The sequence below is a fragment of the Gasterosteus aculeatus genome, chromosome 13 (genome assembly GCF_964276395.1).
Source record: "Gasterosteus aculeatus chromosome 13, fGasAcu3.hap1.1, whole genome shotgun sequence".
Lineage (NCBI taxonomy): Eukaryota > Metazoa > Chordata > Actinopteri > Perciformes > Gasterosteidae > Gasterosteus > Gasterosteus aculeatus.
The window spans coordinates 23066108-23086692 of record NC_135701.1 but is presented as its reverse complement, the minus strand read 5'-3'; the positions used below and the strand labels follow the sequence as shown (position 1 = coordinate 23086692).

General features: G+C 49.0%; 1 protein-coding gene across 2 annotated transcripts; it reads right to left on the bottom strand.

The window, feature by feature from the left end:
- Positions 1–706: 706 nt before the first annotated feature.
- ogdha (oxoglutarate dehydrogenase a) lies at positions 707–20522 on the bottom strand. 2 transcript variants are annotated; one of them, XM_040196150.2, is made up of 23 exons: positions 20136–20522; positions 18595–19007; positions 17271–17447; positions 16146–16248; positions 11615–11730; positions 11377–11531; positions 10459–10605; positions 10290–10380; positions 9974–10153; positions 9754–9882; positions 9499–9678; positions 9276–9428; positions 9080–9182; positions 8734–8862; positions 8190–8340; positions 7694–7821; positions 7276–7454; positions 7098–7169; positions 6406–6531; positions 6245–6317; positions 4879–5042; positions 2096–2250; positions 707–2018 (listed from the first exon to the last, which is right to left on the bottom strand). In XM_040196150.2, exons 2-23 carry the CDS (start codon positions 18832–18834, stop codon positions 1898–1900), a joined length of 3072 nt encoding a protein of 1023 aa, XP_040052084.1. In that variant the 5' UTR covers positions 18835–19007; positions 20136–20522; the 3' UTR covers positions 707–1897. The 2 variants fall into 2 exon arrangements, with proteins under 2 accessions (XP_040052084.1, XP_040052085.1); XM_040196151.2 differs by lacking the exon at positions 16146–16248 and adding an exon at positions 16547–16640 and having other exon boundaries at positions 20136–20262.
- Positions 20523–20585: the final 63 nt, after the last annotated feature.

The window sequence follows — 20585 nt, the reverse complement described above, 5'->3', positions numbered from 1 at the left end:
ATCCTCCTCTGACGTTCTCCCTGAGGTTTCTTCCCTTTTTTCCCTCTTGGAAGGGTCTTCATTGTTTGGGGAGTTGTTCCTGTGCCGATGGAGGGTTTCAGGGCCAGAGGATGTCGTATGTGTACAGACTGTAAAGCCCTCTGAGGCTAATTTGTAATTTGCGATTTTGGGCTCTACAAAATAAAATAAAATGAATTGAATCATCACCTTTCATCAAGATGCTTTCGTCCGCTCATTAATCCGAATCTTGCTTGTTGGACATTCCGCTGTCTCTTTCGTTTCCATGTATCTTGACGGGTTTCCAAACATTTCCATGTTAGTTTCATTGACAACCAAACAAAACATGGCTCCAACACTCAATCTAAGGGGGGAGGAGGTGGACAGCATCAAATTCCTGGAACTCCACATTACTAAAGACCTCACTTGGTCCCTGAACACATTACATGTGGTGAAGAAAGCCCAGCAGAGGCTCTTCTTCCTGAGGAGGCTAAAGCCAGCGGAGGCACCTGTTCCACCGCCATCAGGAAGAAGATCCAGGACTATTACTTCACCTTTTAAGCCATTGACGCCGCTATTTTTATATTTAACGTTTTTATACATTCTTTTGTGACTTTTACTGCTTTTTTGATGAGTCGCCAACTTCATTTAATTTAAAGAATATCAGAGCAGAAAGGTTACGAATCCCAAATGAACGATGCGGAAGGTCTTCAGGACAGTTTCTTTATTGAATGAAGCAAAACAATGAAGAGAATCTTATGAAAATAAATAAATCATTTTCTTTGTCGTGCAGAAGAAGAAACGTCTCATTTCACTTCCTGTTGACAAGAGTTTAAGAAGAAAAACCACAGAAACATGAAGACGCTCCACTTTGGCACCAGATAAACGCTGCAAGAGGAGGAGGAGCAGGAGAGGATGAGGAAGAGGAGGCTGAAGAGGAAGAGTTAATCATCACCAGCGGTGCATTTGGTTGAGCTCATGGCGCAGACCTCTTTTTCATTCTAATCCCCCAACGTAAAGAAAAACAATACAAATCTCAATGTGCGAATGAAGCGTTGCCACGGTGACAAATTAACCAGGAACCACCCGCCCAGAAAAAGAATGAAAAGGCAAATAAACCCCAAACAAGCGCCTGTCGTAGCGACTACAGCCGCTTGTAGCCGGACTCCCGTTTGCTCTCAATGGGTAGCGCTAACCGTGCTAGCGATGCTAACGAGTCATTTATCAGAAAGAGTTCAAACGTTTCAGGTGAAGAGATGACGGCGACAATGACATCACACCTGCTGACCTGCTGACACATCAGCCACCAGCAACTCCTCCACTAGCGCAACTAGCAGAGCAACTACTTTGCACCGGACTTCATTTTAAATGTTGATGATTTTAAAGAAAACCGTCTCAGTATTTTTTGTTGTACTTTAGTTTATAAACTGCAGACATGTATCTGTGTACTTGTACTTTAGACATAATGAGTCATGTTTATTTAAGTATCACTTCAAAATAGTAGTAATCTTGTAGTACAACTTGTTGCTTTTCGTGGTGGTGATGTACTACTGTAGTAGTACACAGGGTACTCCAAAGTACTACTATATCTGTATATTGAGTAGTACTTTGCTGTACAAATGTATCATTAGATGTACTACATACTGACACCATAAAGTACACACCGCATCAAGCCAAGTATCTGAATACCTGTGTTTTTATTTCATCCATCAAATCAATCAATTCATTTATTAAATGATAGAGACATTTCATGTTCTCTGACAGTACTGATAATACTGCTATTACTTTAGTAGTACTGAGTACACATGTAGTACTGCTTGTAGTTGTGATAGACAGTGTGTACTATGTGGTGTGCAGTCTGGGGGGGTGTATTGTTTGACAGGGGTCAGAGGTCAGGGGTCTATTGCTGGTCCTTGAACGCGTCCAGGCCGAAGGCGTTGTCAAGGAAACGCTGCAGCTCCATGAGGTGGGCCTTCTTGTTGCCCGTGGCCGGGGCAGCCGCCGGCCCCCTGCCTGCATACCTGAGACATAAGAGTTCAAAGGTCAGCACTCACCCCAAACCCCCCCACGGACACCCTGTGGTGACGGAGCTCCTTACCAGACGGGCTTGGCCCTCTCAATCGTGGTTCTGATGCGGGGCTTCACGTAGTCATAGTAACCCTGGTTCTTATGCTCCTCCTGACACCATACCAGGTCGGCGTTGGAGAAACGCTCTGACTCCGCCTTCACCTGGTCGAAGGGGAACGGGGACAGCTGGGGGAGAGGGGGGGGGGTCACATGTCACATGACTTAATACTTTCTTCTCTGTAAATAATGTTCAGTCGGAATGTTTTTGTCCCTCGTATGGTGCTGTAGTTTGTGTTTACCGTCTCGATTTTGTCTGGTACCCGTTCTATATGGTGTGTGTGTGTACCCGCTCTACACTGTGTGTGTGTACCCGCTCTACACTGTGTGTGTGTACCCGCTCTACACTGTGTGTTTGTGTGTACCCGCTCTACACTGTGTGTGTGTACCCGCTCTACACTGTGTGTGTGTACCCGCTCTACACTGTGTGTTTGTGTGTACCCGCTCTACACTGTGTGTTTGTGTGTACCCGCTCTACACTGTGTGTGTGTGTGTACCTGCTCTACACTGTGTGTGTGTGTACCTGCTCTACACTGTGTGTGTGTGTGTACCTGCTCTACACTGTGTGTGTGTGTGTACCTGCTCTACACTGTGTGTGTGTGTGTACCTGCTCTACACTGTGTGTGTGTGTGTACCTGCTCTACACTGTGTGTGTGTGTGTGTGTGTACCTGCTCTACACTGTGTGTGTGTGTACCCGCTCTACACTGTGTGTGTGTGTACCTGCTCTACACTGTGTGTGTGTGTGTGTACCTGCTCTACACTGTGTGTGTGTGTGTGTGTACCTGCTCTACACTGTGTGTGTGTGTGTGTGTGTGTACCTGCTCTACACTGTGTGTGTGTGTGTGTACCTGCTCTACACTGTGTGTGTGTGTGTGTACCTGCTCTACACTGTGTGTGTGTGTGTGTACCCGCTCTACACTGTGTTTGTGTGTACCTGCTCTACACTGTGTTTGTGTGTACCTGCTTTACACTGTGTGTGTGTGTGTGTGTACCCGCTCTACACTGTGTGTGTGTACCCGCTCTACACTGTGTGTGTGTGTGTGTACCCGCTCTACACTGTGTGTGTGTGTGTGTGTACCCGCTCTACACTGTGTGTGTGTGTGTGTACCCGCTCTACACTGTGTGTGTGTGTGTGTACCTGCTCTACACTGTGTGTGTGTGTGTACCCGCTCTACACTGTGTGTGTGTGTGTGTGTGTACCCGCTCTACACTGTGTGTGTGTACCCGCTCTACACTGTGTGTGTGTACCCGCTCTACACTGTGTGTGTGTACCTGCTCTACACTGTGTGTGTGTGTGTACCCGCTCTACACTGTGTGTGTGTGTGTGTACCCGCTCTACACTGTGTGTGTGTGTGTACCCGCTCTACACTGTGTGTGTGTGTACCTGCTCTGCACTGTGTGTGTGTGTGTACCTGCTCTGCACTGTGTGTGTGTGTGTACCTGCTCTACACTGTGTGTGTGTGTACCTGCTCTACACTGTGTGTGTGTGTGTGTGTACCCGCTCTACACTGTGTGTGTGTGTGTGTACCCGCTCTACACTGTGTGTGTGTGTACCTGCTCTACACTGTGTGTGTGTGTGTGTACCTGCTCTACACTGTGTGTGTGTGTGTACCTGCTCTACACTGTGTGTGTGTGTGTGTACCTGCTCTACACTGTGTGTGTGTGTGTGTACCTGCTCTACACTGTGTGTGTGTGTACCCGCTCTACACTGTGTGTGTGTGTACCCGCTCTACACTGTGTGTGTGTGTACCTGCTCTACACTGTGTGTGTGTGTGTGTACCTGCTCTACACTGTGTGTGTGTGTGTGTACCTGCTCTACACTGTGTGTGTGTGTGTGTGTACCTGCTCTACACTGTGTGTGTGTGTGTGTGTGTGTACCTGCTCTACACTGTGTGTGTGTGTGTGTGTGTGTACCTGCTCTACACTGTGTGTGTGTGTGTGTACCTGCTCTACACTGTGTGTGTGTGTGTGTACCCGCTCTACACTGTGTGTGTGTGTACCTGCTCTACACTGTGTGTGTGTACCTGCTCTACACTGTGTGTGTGTGTGTACCTGCTCTACACTGTGTGTGTGTGTGTACCCGCTCTACACTGTGTGTGTGTGTGTGTACCCGCTCTACACTGTGTGTGTGTGTGTGTACCCGCTCTACACTGTGTGTGTGTGTGTGTACCCGCTCTACACTGTGTGTGTGTGTGTACCCGCTCTACACTGTGTGTGTGTGTGTGTGTGTACCCGCTCTACACTGTGTGTGTGTACCCGCTCTACACTGTGTGTGTGTACCCGCTCTACACTGTGTGTGTGTACCTGCTCTACACTGTGTGTGTGTGTGTACCCGCTCTACACTGTGTGTGTGTGTGTGTACCCGCTCTACACTGTGTGTGTGTGTGTACCCGCTCTACACTGTGTGTGTGTGTACCTGCTCTGCACTGTGTGTGTGTGTGTACCTGCTCTACACTGTGTGTGTGTACCTGCTCTACACTGTGTGTGTGTGTACCTGCTCTACACTGTGTGTGTGTGTGTGTGTACCCGCTCTACACTGTGTGTGTGTGTGTGTACCCGCTCTACACTGTGTGTGTGTGTACCTGCTCTACACTGTGTGTGTGTGTGTGTACCTGCTCTACACTGTGTGTGTGTGTGTGTGTACCTGCTCTACACTGTGTGTGTGTGTGTACCTGGTCTACACTGTGTGTGTGTGTACCTGGTCTACACTGTGTGTGTGTGTACCTGGTCTACACTGTGTGTGTGTGTGTGTGTACCTGCTCTATACGAGCGATGGCGACCACGTCCTCCATCCCTCGGCTCCTCCTCTCCTTGGTGAGCTCGTAGTAAACCTTCCCCGTGCAGAAGATGAGGCGCTTCACCTCCTCAGGACGCTCTGCTGCTGCGCCTCCTTCTGGGATCAGCCTCTGGAAGTGGGTTCCTACGGGAGAAGAGGGGCAATAACAATTGTAATATTATTAGAAAACTGTAATAATAATGATTATAATAACAGTTACATACATAATAATAATAATAATGTGAACAGTAGTTATATAAATAAATGTCAATAGATAAAAAATTATAATTATTGGCACATTTTGATATTCATTCATCATGAATAAAAGTTGTTTTCCTTATAAAGACTAAATATTATTAAATTAATGAGTAATCACTTTAGAAAGCGTTTATTTAGACACTGTTGTTCAATTGTATTTTATACACGAGCTTCACTCGTGTGATCGTGTTGCAGGTGGAACACGTTGAACTACGACTCTTCCTGTCGTCCTCCTGCTCTTTGCTCTCAGCTCTCCATAATTTAACGTGTTTGAAGTCCAACAATGTCCCACGTTCAGCAGGATGTTTTCCTACCAGGTCTTTTAGGGACACAGTGTCCTCTGCAGGTAGACGTTGACATGGAAGTAGCTTAGCAGCTAGCTTAGCAGCTAGCTAAGCCTGTCAGTCCTAAAGTGGTCCGTTTGCCACTCGTCCGCCTTCTGTTTGACTGGTGGAGTAATTCCTCTGCACAGTTCTTCTGTTTGTTTTACTTCCAATGCAAAAGCTTCTCCTCCTTCAGCTACCGTTTGGTTTCCAGGGTCAACTTTACTTTCGTCCCCCCGGAAGCAAACAAAGTTGCGTTAACTGCATTAAAGTATTTGATGGCATTAATCTCTGCCCCATTAATCACAGAATGCGTTGCGTTGAATGTTGACAGCCCGAGTAATAATATAAATACTATTTATAATAATGCTATTATAACACTATTAATACCATTTATTAATGTCCGTCCTTCCGGCTGCTGTCAGGCTGCACAACCTGTGCACTCAGTGAACCACAGGACACCAAATCTTTTTTATATGTGTAATTAAGATGGCATTAACCACCGTGGTATGTGTACATATATGTATTTGGTACTTAGTTACTGCAGCCTTTGCACTCGTTTATTTTATTTTTATTTTTTACCTCATGGTCATTTTATTATTATCATGATACTGCTGCTCTCCTGGTTAGGGTGTTTTTTTACCATGTATCTTGTGTCCACTTTGCTGCTGTGAATTTCTCCATTGTGGGACTAATAAAGGAATATCTTATCTTATTTATAACATAATAATAATAATAATAACTAATTAAAATAGTGAACGGTACCAGGCAGCATCTCATCAAAGCTGGATCTGGCCTCTGGGTGACGTAGCAGAGATTTGGGAGTGAAGACGATCAGCTGGAGGGACAAACAGGAGGTGTCAGGTCACATATATAGTATCTATAGATATATACACGTTAGAGTGGGAGTGCAGTGTGTGTCTCACAGGCTTCCTGTAGGGCAGCAGGATCTGTCTCCTCAGGACGTGGAAGTAGTTCCCGGGGTTGGAGCAGTTCACAACGATCCAGTTACAGTCGTAGAGCTGACGCACCGCAAAGTCCTCTGTGAGTGGCTGCATGGACCAGAGGGGGAGGAGCTACTGTTAGGGCCTGGAGGTCAAGGGTCACCCTCTTCCATAATAAAAGATGGCTCATCTTTTAATTCACACTAAATGTCTCCAGTTTTCCTCACGTTTCTTGCTTACAAGCCGACATTGAGTTGTATCAGCTTTTCATGAGAGCGCTTACTTCCTGCTTACTTCCTGCTTACTTCCTGCTTACTTCCTGGTTCTACAGCAAAATGATTCTATCTGGTCCAAGAGTTAGAAACTACATTATCCATCATTGTGGAACCGTTGTCTCAGTAACTCTGCAACCGGGTCCCGTCAAAACTTCAGACTCTACCTCGACTAACAGACTGTAGCACTTAGATTGTACTTAACGTCACTCATCTATAGCAGGTTGTTAATTGGCTTATGTGTGTGTTGTTTCCTGTGGTTGAATCGCACTTATCACAAGTCGCTTTGGATAAACGCGTCAGATAAAGGACAGGTGATGTGGACCAAGCTCTGGACGTTACAGATTACCAGTCATCACTGACAGCAGGAATAAGGGGTGTAGATGAGAGAAGGACTTTTACCGGCATGACGTCTGGGTCGTCGTTGCACATCTGGAGGAACCTCTCTGGACGAGCAGAAGAATGCTCCGGACCCTGAGCAACACAAACACATCCTGGTTCTTTGGTGAACTTGATGAAGCGGTTTCTGATAATAAAGTAATAGACGAGTGTAGAGGGGGGGTGCGTTGGATTCGCTCACCATGCCCTCCATGCCGTGGGGCAGCAGCAGCACGATGCCGTTCTGTCGGACCCACTTGGCCTGCCCGGGGCAGATGAACTGGTCGATGATGCACTGGGCCGTGTTGTGGAAGTCTCCAAACTGGGCCTCCCACAGGATGAGGGCGTTGGGGCTCGCCATGGCGAAGCCCAGCTCAAAGCCTGCAGCACAGGTGATGCGTTCAATGCACAGAATACAGCGCAGAGACAACAGAAAGAAATCATACAACATATTTACTTTGGTTCAGAAAAAACAATGGGGGACAGAGAGGGACGGAGAGGGACGGAGAGGGATGAGAGGGGCAGAGAGGGACAGAGAGGGACAGAGAGGGACAGAGAGGGACAGAGAGGGACAGAGAGGGACAGAGAGGGACAGAGAGGGACAGAGAGGGAGGACTCACCCAGGACTCCGTACTCGGACAGCGAGCTGTTGCACACGGTGTACGGCGCCTGGTCTGGAGAGACGTGGTTCATGGGGATGCAGGTCCTCTTGTCCACGTTCTGGTCGTGGAGGACGTGGTGACGGTGGCTAGAAGAGGACAAAAAGCACAGGATGCACATCTGCTCCTCCAGAGGACGAGGACGAGGACCCGGGGGGCCACTCACACCAAACACAAAGGGACTTGCGAGAAGGGAGGGGGCTTATCTCCATGGAAACCGTTATCAACAGAGCCATTTCTTCCATGAGAAGAAATAACCTCCGTCTGCGACTTGTTTGTCTACATGAAATAAACGATCTGCATGAATACGGATCCAATGGGATTTGAAAAGCATGAATAACAGCACGCGTACGATGAAACAACACCAACAGAAATGCTGATTAGTGAAGTCTGACTTGCTAACGTCCGTCTCCCCCTCGGGGGGGTCCAGCACCAGGACCAGGACCCCGAGGCCTACCTGAAGGTGCCTCGCTCCACGTCCTGCCCCGACAGCCTGATGTGAATCCCCTCCTGCAGCAGCGAGCCGAAGGCCATGTACTCCCCTAGGGCCCAGTCCACGGTCCGCTTCTGGACCATCTCAGCCCGGCTCTTCAGGATTCGACTCAGACCTGAAACCACGAGTCCGGTCAGCGAGAGCCTGAAGGCGCCGCATTGCTACAGAGGGGGTCTACAGGTGTCTCCACGGGGCACCAGCCGCTGATCACTGAGATTAAGACCATTATGCTTTCTTTAAATATGCAAATGAGGCATCACGTAATAGAAAGTTTAGGAGGAATCTAGAACCAAGTTCTAGAAGGTGAGGGTTAAACTAGAAGGTTAAACTAGAAGATAGAAAACAAGTTTTCTATCTTCTAGTTTAAGAGAAGCTCGATTGAATCATTGTATCTATTAATACATTCGTCCTCTGAGTCACTTCTTGACTGCTTGAGAGGACGAATGACGTCACGTTGCCATGGCAACCACCCTAAAACGAAGGGGTGAGTGGTGTGTGAATGCGAGACCTCCGTGGATGGTGAAGTCCTCAACGGGGACGGACGAGGCCACGGTCCCGATGTGGTTCAGGTTTTCCTCGGTCAGACCGGTGGAGGGGCAGCTCATGGACTTGGGTTGACCATCCAGAGTGAAGAAACCTGCAGGGGGGGGAAGGCTCAAGAAGATAAGGGCGACCAGGGAACCAGGACCTGAGACCAGGACCCGAGACCAGAGCCTGGGAACCAGGACCTGAGACCAGGACCAGAGACCAGAGCCTGGGAACCAGGACCTGAGACCGGGACCTGAGAACCAGGACCTGAGACCAGATCTGGCTCTGCAGACTCCAGGTCCTCATGTGTCTGACTGCACCCTCACCAGGCCAGGGGGAGTCCAGCCAGTGCTTGATGTGGAGGATCTTCTCGTCTTTGGAGCGATTGTACGCCTCCTCACAGATCTTATCATATTTGGCAATTTCCTCCTGAAGAAAGAGACAAAGGGCCTTTTCAGTCACCACGAGACCGGAGACGGAGAAGAAGCAGAAGGAGAAGCAGGAGGAGGAGAAGGAGATTACCTCGTACTCCTGCCGACTCACTGCTCCCTCAGCAATCAGCTTCTCTGCGTATTTCTGCAGAACCGGCTTCTGCTTCTTGATCTGTTTGTACATCAGCGGCTGAGTGAACATCGGCTCGTCCATCTCGTTGTGGCCCATCCGACGGTAACACACCTGCACACGCACACACAGGTGAGGCTCCGGGCCTCCTTCAGGGGCCTGCACAGTGAGATCTGGGACCTACCAGGTCCACCACCACGTCCTTGTGGAAGGTGGCCCTCCACTCGGCGGCCACCTTGCACACGTAGATGACGGCCTCTGGGTCGTCGGCGTTGACGTGGAAGATGGGCGCGTTGACCACGCGGGCCACGTCGGTGGGGTACGGGGAGGAGCGCGCCATGCGGGGGTCCGTGGTGAAGCCGATCTGAAGACGGGAGGTGAATGGTCGGTTTGATTCGGTCTACAGAAGTTGAGGGGTGTCTTGGGGGGCGTTGGTTACCTGGTTGTTGGCCACCACGTGCACGGTGCCGTGCGTGGTGTAGGACGGCAGGTCGGACAGGTGGAATGTCTCGTACACGATTCCCTGACCCGCAAACGCTGCGTCTCCGTGAAGCAGGATGGACATCACCTGGACAGAAGCAGAAGACACGCCTTCAGAGACAAGGATCCCTCACCGCCCTTTTGGACACCCAACAGGAGGGGGTGGGGGGGGCACTCACCCGGTTGCCATCGTTGTCTCCGCAGTAGAACTGCTCGGCCTTGGTCTTCCCCTGCACCACTGGGTCCACAGCCTCCAGATGAGACGGGTTGGCCATCAGGGACAAGGTGATGTTCCTGTCCGTCACGCGGTTGATGCGGCGATGGTACATTCCCAGGTGATACTTCACGTCTCCAGAGCCCTAATGTAGTTTAAGAATGTATTATTCTGGATCGATCGGCTTGAATAGTGATCTAATGAGATTTAAATGATGTAACAGCAGGTGTGATAACATCTGTTCACAACAGGTGTAGAAGTAATAACAGCAGGTAAATCACCTCATCAGCTGCTTCCAGTTTAGAGTCAAACTGACAGAAGATTTGTTCCAGCTCTTTACGGATCACGTTGGCCAAAACATTCAGACGACCCCTGAGAGAAGGTCAGCGTTCAGGCAGGAAGTGAAATATAGACATGATTGATACACACAGCTGCACAGGTGTGTGTTACCTGTGAGGCATGCCCATGATGACGTTCTCCACCCCGTTCTCAGAGGATTTATCAATGATGGTTTTCAGAGCCGGGATCAGAGATTCGCATCCCTCCAGACCAAAGCGCTTCTCAGCAGACCACTTCTTCTGCAGGAACTCCTCAAACCTGCACACAGGTGGTTTACCTGTTGGAGCGGACCATGTGGTGGGTGGGGGGGGTGGTTACCTGTTGGAGCGGACCATGTGGTGGGTGGGGGGGGGTTACCTGTTGGAGCGGACCATGTGGTGGGTGGGAGGGAGGGCTACCTGGTGGAGTGGACCATGTGGGAGGTGGCTACCTGGTGAAGCGGACGAGGTGGGGGGGGCTACCTGGTAGAGCGGACCATGTGGGAGGTGGGGGGGTTACCTGGTGGAGCGGACCATGTGGGAGGTGGGGGCTTACCTGGTGGAGTGGACCATGTGGCGGGTAACGGGTGGAGTGGACCATGTGGCGAGTGTTGAGGGAGGGCTATCTGGTGGAGCGGACCATGTGGTAGGTGGGGAGGTTACCTGGTGGAGCGGACCATGTGGCGGGTGGGGGGTTACTCGGTGGAGCGGACCATGTGGCGGGTGGGGGGTTACTCGGTGGAGCGGACCATGTGGCGGGTGGGGTACCGGGTGGATCGGACCATGTGGCGGGTGTGGGGGGGGTTACCCGGTGGAGCGGACCATGTGGTGGGTGGGGGGGGTTACCCGGTGGAGCGGACCATGTGGGGGTGGGGTACCGGGTGGAGCGGACCATGTGGGGGGTGGGGTACCGGGTGGAGCGGACCATGTACCGGGTGGGGGGGCTACCTGGTGGAGCGGACCATGTGGGAGGGCCGTGTGGAGCGGACCATGTGTCGGGTGGGGGGGGTTACCTGGTGGAGCGGACCATGCAGGGGGTTAAGGGGGTTACCTGGTGGAGCGGACCATGCGGGCCAGCAGCGTCCTCTTCTCCTCCAGAGTGAACTGCATCACCCCCGGAGTCTCAAACTTCTGTCGGATCCACTGGCACTGCTCCAGGTCGTTGATGAACATGAACTCCACCCCGATGTGCTGACAGTACGCCATCTGGGCAACACAGGAGAACAGAGTCACCTACGTCACCTGCGTAGCTAACTCCCTCCACCCACACGTGGTGGTGTCCCACAGACCTCCAGGCGGCGGATGATCTCCTTCAGCGGCAGTGCGCTCTCCGAGCCTCCGATGAAGGTGGTGGTCGGCAGCCGGAACACCTTGTCCAGGTCGGACTCATCGAGGCCGTAGAAGCCTACATGTCCCATGATGCAATTCGGGACAGGTGGGGAGGGGGCGAGAGGGAAGGAGGTGAGCGGACGTGGCGATGGACAGGGCGTGGGAAAATGAAACCGTTTATGAATACAATATTGACCAAATATGCGGCAACAGAGAGACAATAAACATGCAGAGTGACGAGAGCAAAACAGGGAGTTTGGACGGAGCGAGGATCAATACACTAAGAAGCTAAAGTAAGACATCGTTAGTGTAAATAAATAAAGCTAACACGCTAGAGAGCTCAGGATCAACAAGGATAAAAACAAAAGCAAGGACACTTCAGCCTCGCTTGATAAGTCCCGCCTCCTCTGGTGACCCAATGCGGGCAGAGACGTGTCTATTAATTGTTTAAAAGATCATTATGAAATCGCCGCATGACTTTTAACTTCATTTATATTTGAAATAAACTCAAAGGCTCTAAAACCTCAATTACTCCTTTCAACCATGAACTATATTCGGTCGTCATGGTCTGTTTGACTCTAAATGGACCATAATTCACTAAATGAACATCATGGTGTGTTGAAGAAGACTTGAAACTAGAGACTGAGACATAAACTCATGTTTACAATGTTTACTGAGGGAACAAATCAAGAGAGAAGTAGAGTCATTTCCTCATAGACTATAAGGAAGGTGGCGCACAACAGATCTACCTTTCACAATAAAAGCCCATGACATATTAGCAGGCAAGCGTCCTGGATTTCAGTTTGATGATGCGTTGCGTCTCCCTGATCGTGCCACTGTTCGTCTCTCACCACTGACTGGTGTATTTGAACCAGAAGGGGCGGGGCTTACGACCTGTGGCAGACGGCGGCGAGGCGGTCACGACGGAGTGATGCGCTTCAGGCTGATTATGGGACAGTTAGAGGGATGTTATGAAGTTTAGAGGAGAGATAGAGAGGAAGGAGGAAGGAAGGAAGTGTTCTGGGTCTTTGACGTCGTTCAAGACATCGCCATCCCCTAAATGTTCCTCAGCCAATCACAGGACAGCGCGGAGGAGTTCACTTTTATGTGTAACGTTAAAATAATAGAATTCACTTGAATATTTATCATATATATCACATCTTAGTTTAGAAAGTCACTTAAGTTACGTTGGTAAAGGATGTCGTGTTTTTAAAGACGCCAGAACAAACCGTTATCCCCCCGTACGGCTTCTAATGAACATCGATGTACCAGCGCACGTTTATAACAGACACACAACCAGCAGCTCGTCTGTAGTCATCAGTGAAAAGTCACTTTAAGGACTTTCACACTTTGAGCTTGACGCTGTGACGGCTTTATATAGTTTATACTTCATATTATGAACAGAAGTGAACCTGAAATATCACTAAGTCAGTAACGTTACAGAATAAATACAAAAAAACAACTTGTGTTGCTCCTTTTGTTGTACGATTATAAACTAACGTTACATTTCGTTGTGCTTTATGCAGCAGGTGGAAGCATCACGCTGGAAGAACAATGTGTGTGTTGACATTAAGCTGCTGTAGGTGGACATATTCTGTCATATTTTACAGTTAAGATTTAACTTGTATCCTTGCATACAAGTTAATACATGTGTTTGCTGCTGTGGTTTATTGGTGGAATCTCCTCTGCCTTAAGATTGAAATGTTACCTTAAGCTGGAAGTAATTATAAATTAGTTAAGTATTATACATTAACTGATTTAATTTGAGTTTAAAAAATGTTCTTCGCTCAGAAACGTATCTTCCTAAATTAAATGAAATAAGATGTTTATCTTCTTTAGCCTGCATAGTCCAGACCAGGTCTACGCAGGCTAAAGAAGGACCAGACCAGGTCTACGCAGGCTAAAGAAGGACCAGACCAGGTCTACGCAGGCTAAAGAAGAACCAGACCAGGTCTACGCAGGCTAAAGAAGGACCAGACCAGGTCTACGCAGGCTAAAGAAGGACCAGACCAGGTCTACGCAGGCTAAAGAAGAACCAGACCAGGTCTACGCAGGCTAAAGAAGGACCAGACCAGGTCTACGCAGGCTAAAGAAGAACCAGACCAGGTCTACGCAGGCTAAAGAAGGACCAGACCAGGTCTACGCAGGCTAAAGAAGGACCAGACCAGGTCTACGCAGGCTAAAGAAGAACCAGACCAGGTCTACGCAGGCTAAAGAAGGACCAGACCAGGTCTACGCAGGCTAAAGAAGGACCAGACCAGGTCTACGCAGGCTAAAGAAGAACCAGACCAGGTCTACGCAGGCTAAAGAAGAACCAGACCAGGTCTACGCAGGCTAAAGAAGGACCAGACCAGGTCTACGCAGGCTAAAGAAGAACCAGACCAGGTCTACGCAGGCTAAAGAAGGACCAGACCAGGTCTACGCAGGCTAAAGAAGGACCAGACCAGGTCTACGCAGGCTAAAGAAGGACCAGACCAGGTCTACGCAGGCTAAAGAAGGACCAGACCAGGTCTACGCAGGCTAAAGAAGGCTGCAGGGTACAAGGATGCAGCCTAGTGACACTAAGCAGAGAGACGAGTCGAGTTCTGAAAGGCAACGAGATGTGATGCTGGTTCCATGTGATGCTGGTTCCATGTGATGCTGGTTCTATCTGATGCTGCTCCTATGTGATGCTGGTTCCATGGGATGCTGGTTCTATCTGATGCTGGTTCTATGTGATGCTGGTTCCATGTGCTGGTTCTATGTGATGCTGGTTCCATGTGCTGGTTCTATGTGATGCTGGTTCCATGTGCTGGTTCTATGTGATGCTGGTTCCATCTGATGCTGGTTCCATGTGATGCTGGTTCCATGTGATGCTGGTTCTATCTGATGCTGGTTCCATGTGCTGGTTCCATGTGCTGGTTCTATGTGCTGGTTCTATGTGATGCTGGTTCCATGTGCTGGTTCTATGTGATGCTGGTTCCATGTGCTGGTTCTATGTGATGCTGGTTCCATGTGCTGGTTCTATGTAATGCTGGTTCCATGTGATGCTGGTTCCATGTGATGCTGGTTCTATCTGATGCTGGTTCCATGTGCTGGTTCTATGTGATGCTGGTTCCATGTGCTGGTTCTATGTGATGCTGGTTCCATGTGATGGTTCTATGTGATGCTGGTTCCATGTGATGCTGGTTCCATGTGATGCTGATTCTATCTGATGCTGGTTCCATGTGCTGGTTCCATGTGCTGGTTCTATGTGATGGTTCTATGTGATGCTGGTTCCATGTGATGGTTCTATGTGATGCTGGTTCCATGTGATGCTGGTTCCATGTGATGCTGATTCTATCTGATGCTGGTTCCATGTGCTGGTTCCATGTGCTGGTTCTATGTGATGGTTCTATGTGATGCTGGTTCCATGTGATGGTTCTATGTGATGCTGGTTCCATGTGATGCTGGTTCCATGTGATGCTGATTCTATCTGATGCTGGTTCCATGTGCTGGTTCCATGTGCTGGTTCTATGTGATGCTGGTTCCATGTGATGGTTCTATGTGATGCTGGTTCCATGTGATGCTGGTTCCATGTGATGCTGATTCTATCTGATGCTGGTTCCATGTGCTGGTTCTATGTGATGGTTCTATGTGATGCTGGTTCCATGTGATGGTTCTATGTGATGCTGGTTCCATGTGATGCTGGTTCCATGTGATGCTGATTCTATCTGATGCTGGTTCCATGTGCTGGTTCCATGTGCTGGTTCTATGTGATGGTTCTATGTGATGCTGGTTCCATGTGATGGTTCTATGTGATGCTGGTTCCATGTGATGCTGGTTCCATGTGATGCTGATTCTATCTGATGCTGGTTCCATGTGCTGGTTCCATGTGCTGGTTCTATGTGATGCTGGTTCTATGTGATGCTGGTTCCATGTGCTGGTTCTATGTGATGCTGGTTCCATGTGCTGGTTCCATGTGATGCTGGTTCCATGTGATGCTGGTTCTATCTGATGCTGGTTCTATCTGATGCTGGTTCTATCTGATGCTGGTTCCATGTGCTGGTTCCATGTGCTGGTTCTATGTGCTGGTTCTATGTGCTGGTTCCATGTGCTGGTTCTATGTGATGCTGGTTCCATGTGATGCTGGTTCCATGTGATGCTGATTCTATCTGATGCTGGTTCCATGTGCTGGTTCCATGTGCTGGTTCTATGTGATGCTGGTTCTATGTGATGCTGGTTCCATGTGCTGGTTCTATGTGATGCTGGTTCCATGTGCTGGTTCTATGTGATGCTGGTTCCATGTGCTGGTTCTATGTGATGCTGGTTCCATGTGCTGGTTCTATGTGTTATTCAGTGGCCTTAAAAACAACCAAAACTCTCCTAAAGATGAGAAATGGGCTGACGGTGTAATGATCGATCACGATGAGAAACACAAGAAGGCTGGGAGAAGTTCACTGAGGGACATCTACACTGCAGGAGGACCAGAGGTTCTCCTGAGGAGGAGGACCAGAGGCGTCAGCTCCTCACCCAGCTTGTCGGAGGAGGTGATTATGTCGGTGGGGACACACGAGTCCAAGTCGGCGTCCATGATGCCGAGGGGGTCCAACTGAGCCACGTGATGCCCCCGGATCTAGAGGGGGAACCCACCCGAGAGGGAGTGAGGAGAGGAAGGGATGAGATGAAGGAGAAGGTGAAGTGGATGGAGTGAGATGAAAGAGGTGAAGGAAGAGAGAAGGAACCAAACAAGCAGAGAAGCAGGATGGAAGGTTTGTGAAGTAAAACAGGTGAATATCACCACAAAAAAGATTAGACACACGGATGAGGAGAGAGGAAACCAGAGGAGGAGAGGAGGAGGGTGGGGGAGAGAGAGAGAGAGAGAAGTATTAGCACCACAAGCCACAATAGTCTTCTCAGTCCTGTTGTCTCACCGACATCCTGGAAGCCGGAATTCACCGGAGCATCATCAAAATTCACACAGCTGATTCCCAGAGGATCCAACTGGGCATTGTGATGCCCCATCACCTACACACACGCACACACACACAACGAAGAGACGGCGTGTATGTCTCTGGTAGAGACCTGTCAATCACAGTAAGCCCCGCCCTAAAGCACCCCCTGCTTTATGGTGTGTTTGTCTTTGATACAATGATCATTAGAAACCAATTCCTTTGGCTTCATTAACTGATCACAGGCTTTAAAAACACACAAAACGCTGAACGCCATCTTCTAATAACCAAGCTTCTAATAACAATAAGAATTGTTTAAATATAATAATATGTATTCAAAAATAAAGAGGAAACAAACTTGTGAAACTACCGTGTGAGGAACCCATTAAATATCACATTACACAATGAATCTGGAAGAAATCAAGCTGAGGATACAGTTATAAATTATACATGATGAGAATTTATTATAAAAACAGCAGCTCATTTATCTTAAAAGTAACATTAGGAATTCACTTGACACATTAAACTGACGATAAACAAAATATGTTCATGTTCTGGTTTATCTCTTTAAAAAGGACAATATAGAATATAACGCACGACATTCTTAGATCAATTTTATCGTTTTAACCCACTTAGGACCCGGTGCGTTAATGTAGTGACACGTGTGTGTGTGTGTGTGTGTGTGTGTGTGTGTGTGTGTGTGTACCTGGTAGGCCCTGATGAGGGACTGCACCGCCAGATGGTCCTCCACCAGCTTCTCCACGTTGGGCTGAGCCCCCACCAGAGAGGAGAGCTGAGGAGCAGCAGACAGACCCAGAGGAGACTGGTAGGCTGCTCCTGGAGGAGCACCGGCGTTAGCGTTCCTGAAGAACACGTCCCACGACTGCAGGAGGAGGAAGAGGAGGAGGAGGAGGTTAGCACAAGCACAGAAGAGCAGCTGCACGCCTCTGATGGGTTTCTTTTTGAATATTAATTCCAAAAGGACATCAGGACAGCAGAGAGCCTTTACAGCTTGACACACCTCTACCTACCACCCTTGGAATAAGTAGTAGGGCTGTCAAGGAATATTCCATATTTGAATATATAAAAAATAAAAATGTAAAAAAATAAAAATAAAATAAAACGGCGGTGCGACTGTCTGCGTAGCGAGCACGCGCCTGACTACATATCGCATGAATAACAGACCAGATCGGCTACAACAGCTTCATGCACTTTTGCCGTTTCATGCCAATGAAAAGTTCCGTGTTTACAGCACAGCTCGCTCGGAGCGTTCAATGTCGGTACTGTAAAACCTTCACTTTCAATCACTGAATGAAGCCTGACGTACCGAATATATTCGAATATCTGTCTTTTTTTAAAGCAAATATTCAAATGTCCTTTTTGAGCAATTTTGACAGACCTACTAGGTAGCACCTCTACCTACCAGACCTGGACCAGGTAGCACCTCTACCTACCAGACCTGGACCAGGTAGCACCTCTACCTACCAGACCTGGACCAGGTAGCACCTCTACCTACCACACCTGGACCAGGTAGCACCTCTACCTACCACACCTGGATCAGGTAGCACCTCTACCTACCAGACCTGGACCAGGTAGCACCTCTACCTACCACACCTGGACCAGGTAGCACCTCTACCTACCACACCTGGACCAGGTAGCACCTCTACCTACCACACCTGGACCAGGTAGCACCTCTACCTACCACACCTGGACCAGGTAGCACCTCTACCTACCACACCTGGATCAGGTAGCACCTCTACCTACCACACTTGGACCAGGTAGCACCTCTACCTACCACACCTGGACCAGGTAGCACCTCTACCTACCACACCTGGACCAGGTAGCACCTCTACCTACCACACCTGGACCAGGTAGAACTTATGGCTCTACGTAGTTTGAATAAAAGCCTCAGCTAAATGATACACGTCCATGTAAACATGACCTCAGTGTTCACGACGCTCTGACCTTTGCACACACCTTTATATTTATATCCTCCTCCCCACCAGCAGGGGGGCTCTACTGCTCCTTACCTTGTGAACACTCTTAGGGTCCTCCATCCAGGCAAAGTACATCTCCTCCACGTAGTTGGAGCTCGTCCCGTTGAGGAACGGCTCTGAGGCCACGGGCGCCGTGTAGCCCCTTATGGGCGGAAACGTCCTTGCGCCCCCTGGGGAGGCAACTGTGATTGGCCGCTGCGGGCCGACAGTCTGAGCCGCCTGCGAGGCGGTGAGCGGGCGCAACCGCACGGCACAAGTCCTTAAACGGTGCATCACAAAGTCCTGAAAGCCTCACGCACGCGGCGGGGGAGGGGGGGGGGTGTCTGGGGCCAACGGGCCGGCACGTCCTCAGAACCACAACGGGGTCAAAGTCACTCCACCGGGGTTAGTCCCAGGACTGAGAGGGATGAAATCAAGCGTCCACTGTCCCCGGATCCGTCTGTCCACTGAGACACAGAGAAGGGGGCGCTTAGTGACAGACACAACAAACAGGAAGCTACGAGAAACACGCATGCACGCACATAATATATATAATTTACTTATTAGGGCTGTCAATAGATTATAACACACTATTGGAATGCATTGGGTAATCATGATCTAAAAGGTTTATTTTCCTTTCTGTTTTTCTAAAGACTAAATCACATAAATTAACGAGTAATCACTTTAGAAATACAGAAGTTATAACCATGAAGAAGTTATCGCTGCGTCCTCAACGCAGGTGAACAACACACAATGCTGCCGGGACGCACCGGCCTGACGTGTGTTGGTATGTGTGTGTGTGTGTGTATTAGGGCTGGGTGGTAGACCGGCTAAACCTGTATAACACCCAGCCATCATACACATATACATACAGATATGTCCAGATAAACATATAGATATATACTTATAAACCTCCTCTAAGTCTCCATGCGGTCGCTCAGCTGCTGTTTTGACCTTGCTGGGTCTCCATTCTCGTTTCGCCCGGCTCGGCCTGGAAACGCCCACACCGCCTCTCCATTGGCTAGAGCGGAACTCAAACGCCTCTTTCTATTGGCTACAACGGATGTCGGTCACTTTGTCCTTTCGTGAGTCATGAGTTACCGTAAATGTTTTCTTTATGAAAACATCGTGAAATGACCTCCTAAGTGTAACACGCAGGCCGCAAGCTACAGAGTGCTGCTCCCGAACCGGCTACACGATTAGCTTGCAGTGGGTTATGTAGTTAGCCAATTAGCTTTTACTTTAGTAATTGACTTTAGCATGCTTGGCTAGCAGGATAAAGGGACTTACACGAACTTCCTGTTACGTTATTTATTCTTATGAGTGGGACTTTATCTTCGGCAACACGGACGGTTTCAGCGGGTGAGTTGACAAATGAGCTACCGTTCACGTTAACCGTACCGTGTGTGTGTGTGTGTGTTTGTGTGTGTGTGACTGTGTTAGCTAATTCGTGGCTACCATGCTAGCAGGTTCTAGCTCCTCACTCAGGACGCGTCGTAGCGTTCTTTAAACTGATCCCGGGTCCGTCTATTTGACTTAACACCGGACCCGGTAAGTCTCAGCCCTCCGTTCACTCGTCAGTCGCGGTTTCTCACCTCGAGAAGCTGGCGTTCAGCGGCTCCCCAGTCGGCTGTTATCCCGGATGCCCTTCGCCTCTCCCGGTGAAATGATGACAGCTCGCGGCGCGGAGCGTGGAAGCGAGGCCCGCCGTGCGTCGTGACGTAACGCAGATCACGTCACGACGCACGGAACTCGGACGTCTAAAAATAAATACAATTCAAATAGCCGTCTCATGGTACGTTTCTTTTATTTCAAAATGTTATTAACATCATTAAATGAAAACGAAGTGTTGAATTAACATGTTCTGAGAGTAACAACAGTTCCAAACAGAAAAGTGCTTTTTAAATATTACATGTGTACCCTATTATTGCACAAGTGTTCCTGTGTGTCATTTTATTGTGGAGGAGTTGGAAGGAGAGGATGTGTTAAACTGTGGCGTTTTGAAAAATAAAAATAAAGTTGCGGCCGGTTTGGCGCAGAACCTG

Bases quoted from the DNA above. Each gene is read 5' to 3' on its own strand.
- ogdha (XM_040196150.2), bottom strand. From the start codon at position 18,834: ATGCACCGTTTAAGGACTTGTGCCGTGCGGTTGCGCCCGCTCACCGCC. The intron at 10,381-10,458 runs GTAACACACACC...ACCTTCTCTCAG, and splicing joins ATCATGGGCATGCCTCACAG to GGGTCGTCTGAATGTTTTGG. The intron at 6,318-6,405 runs GTGAGACACACA...TTGTCCCTCCAG, and splicing joins TGCTGCCCTACAGGAAGCCT to CTGATCGTCTTCACTCCCAA.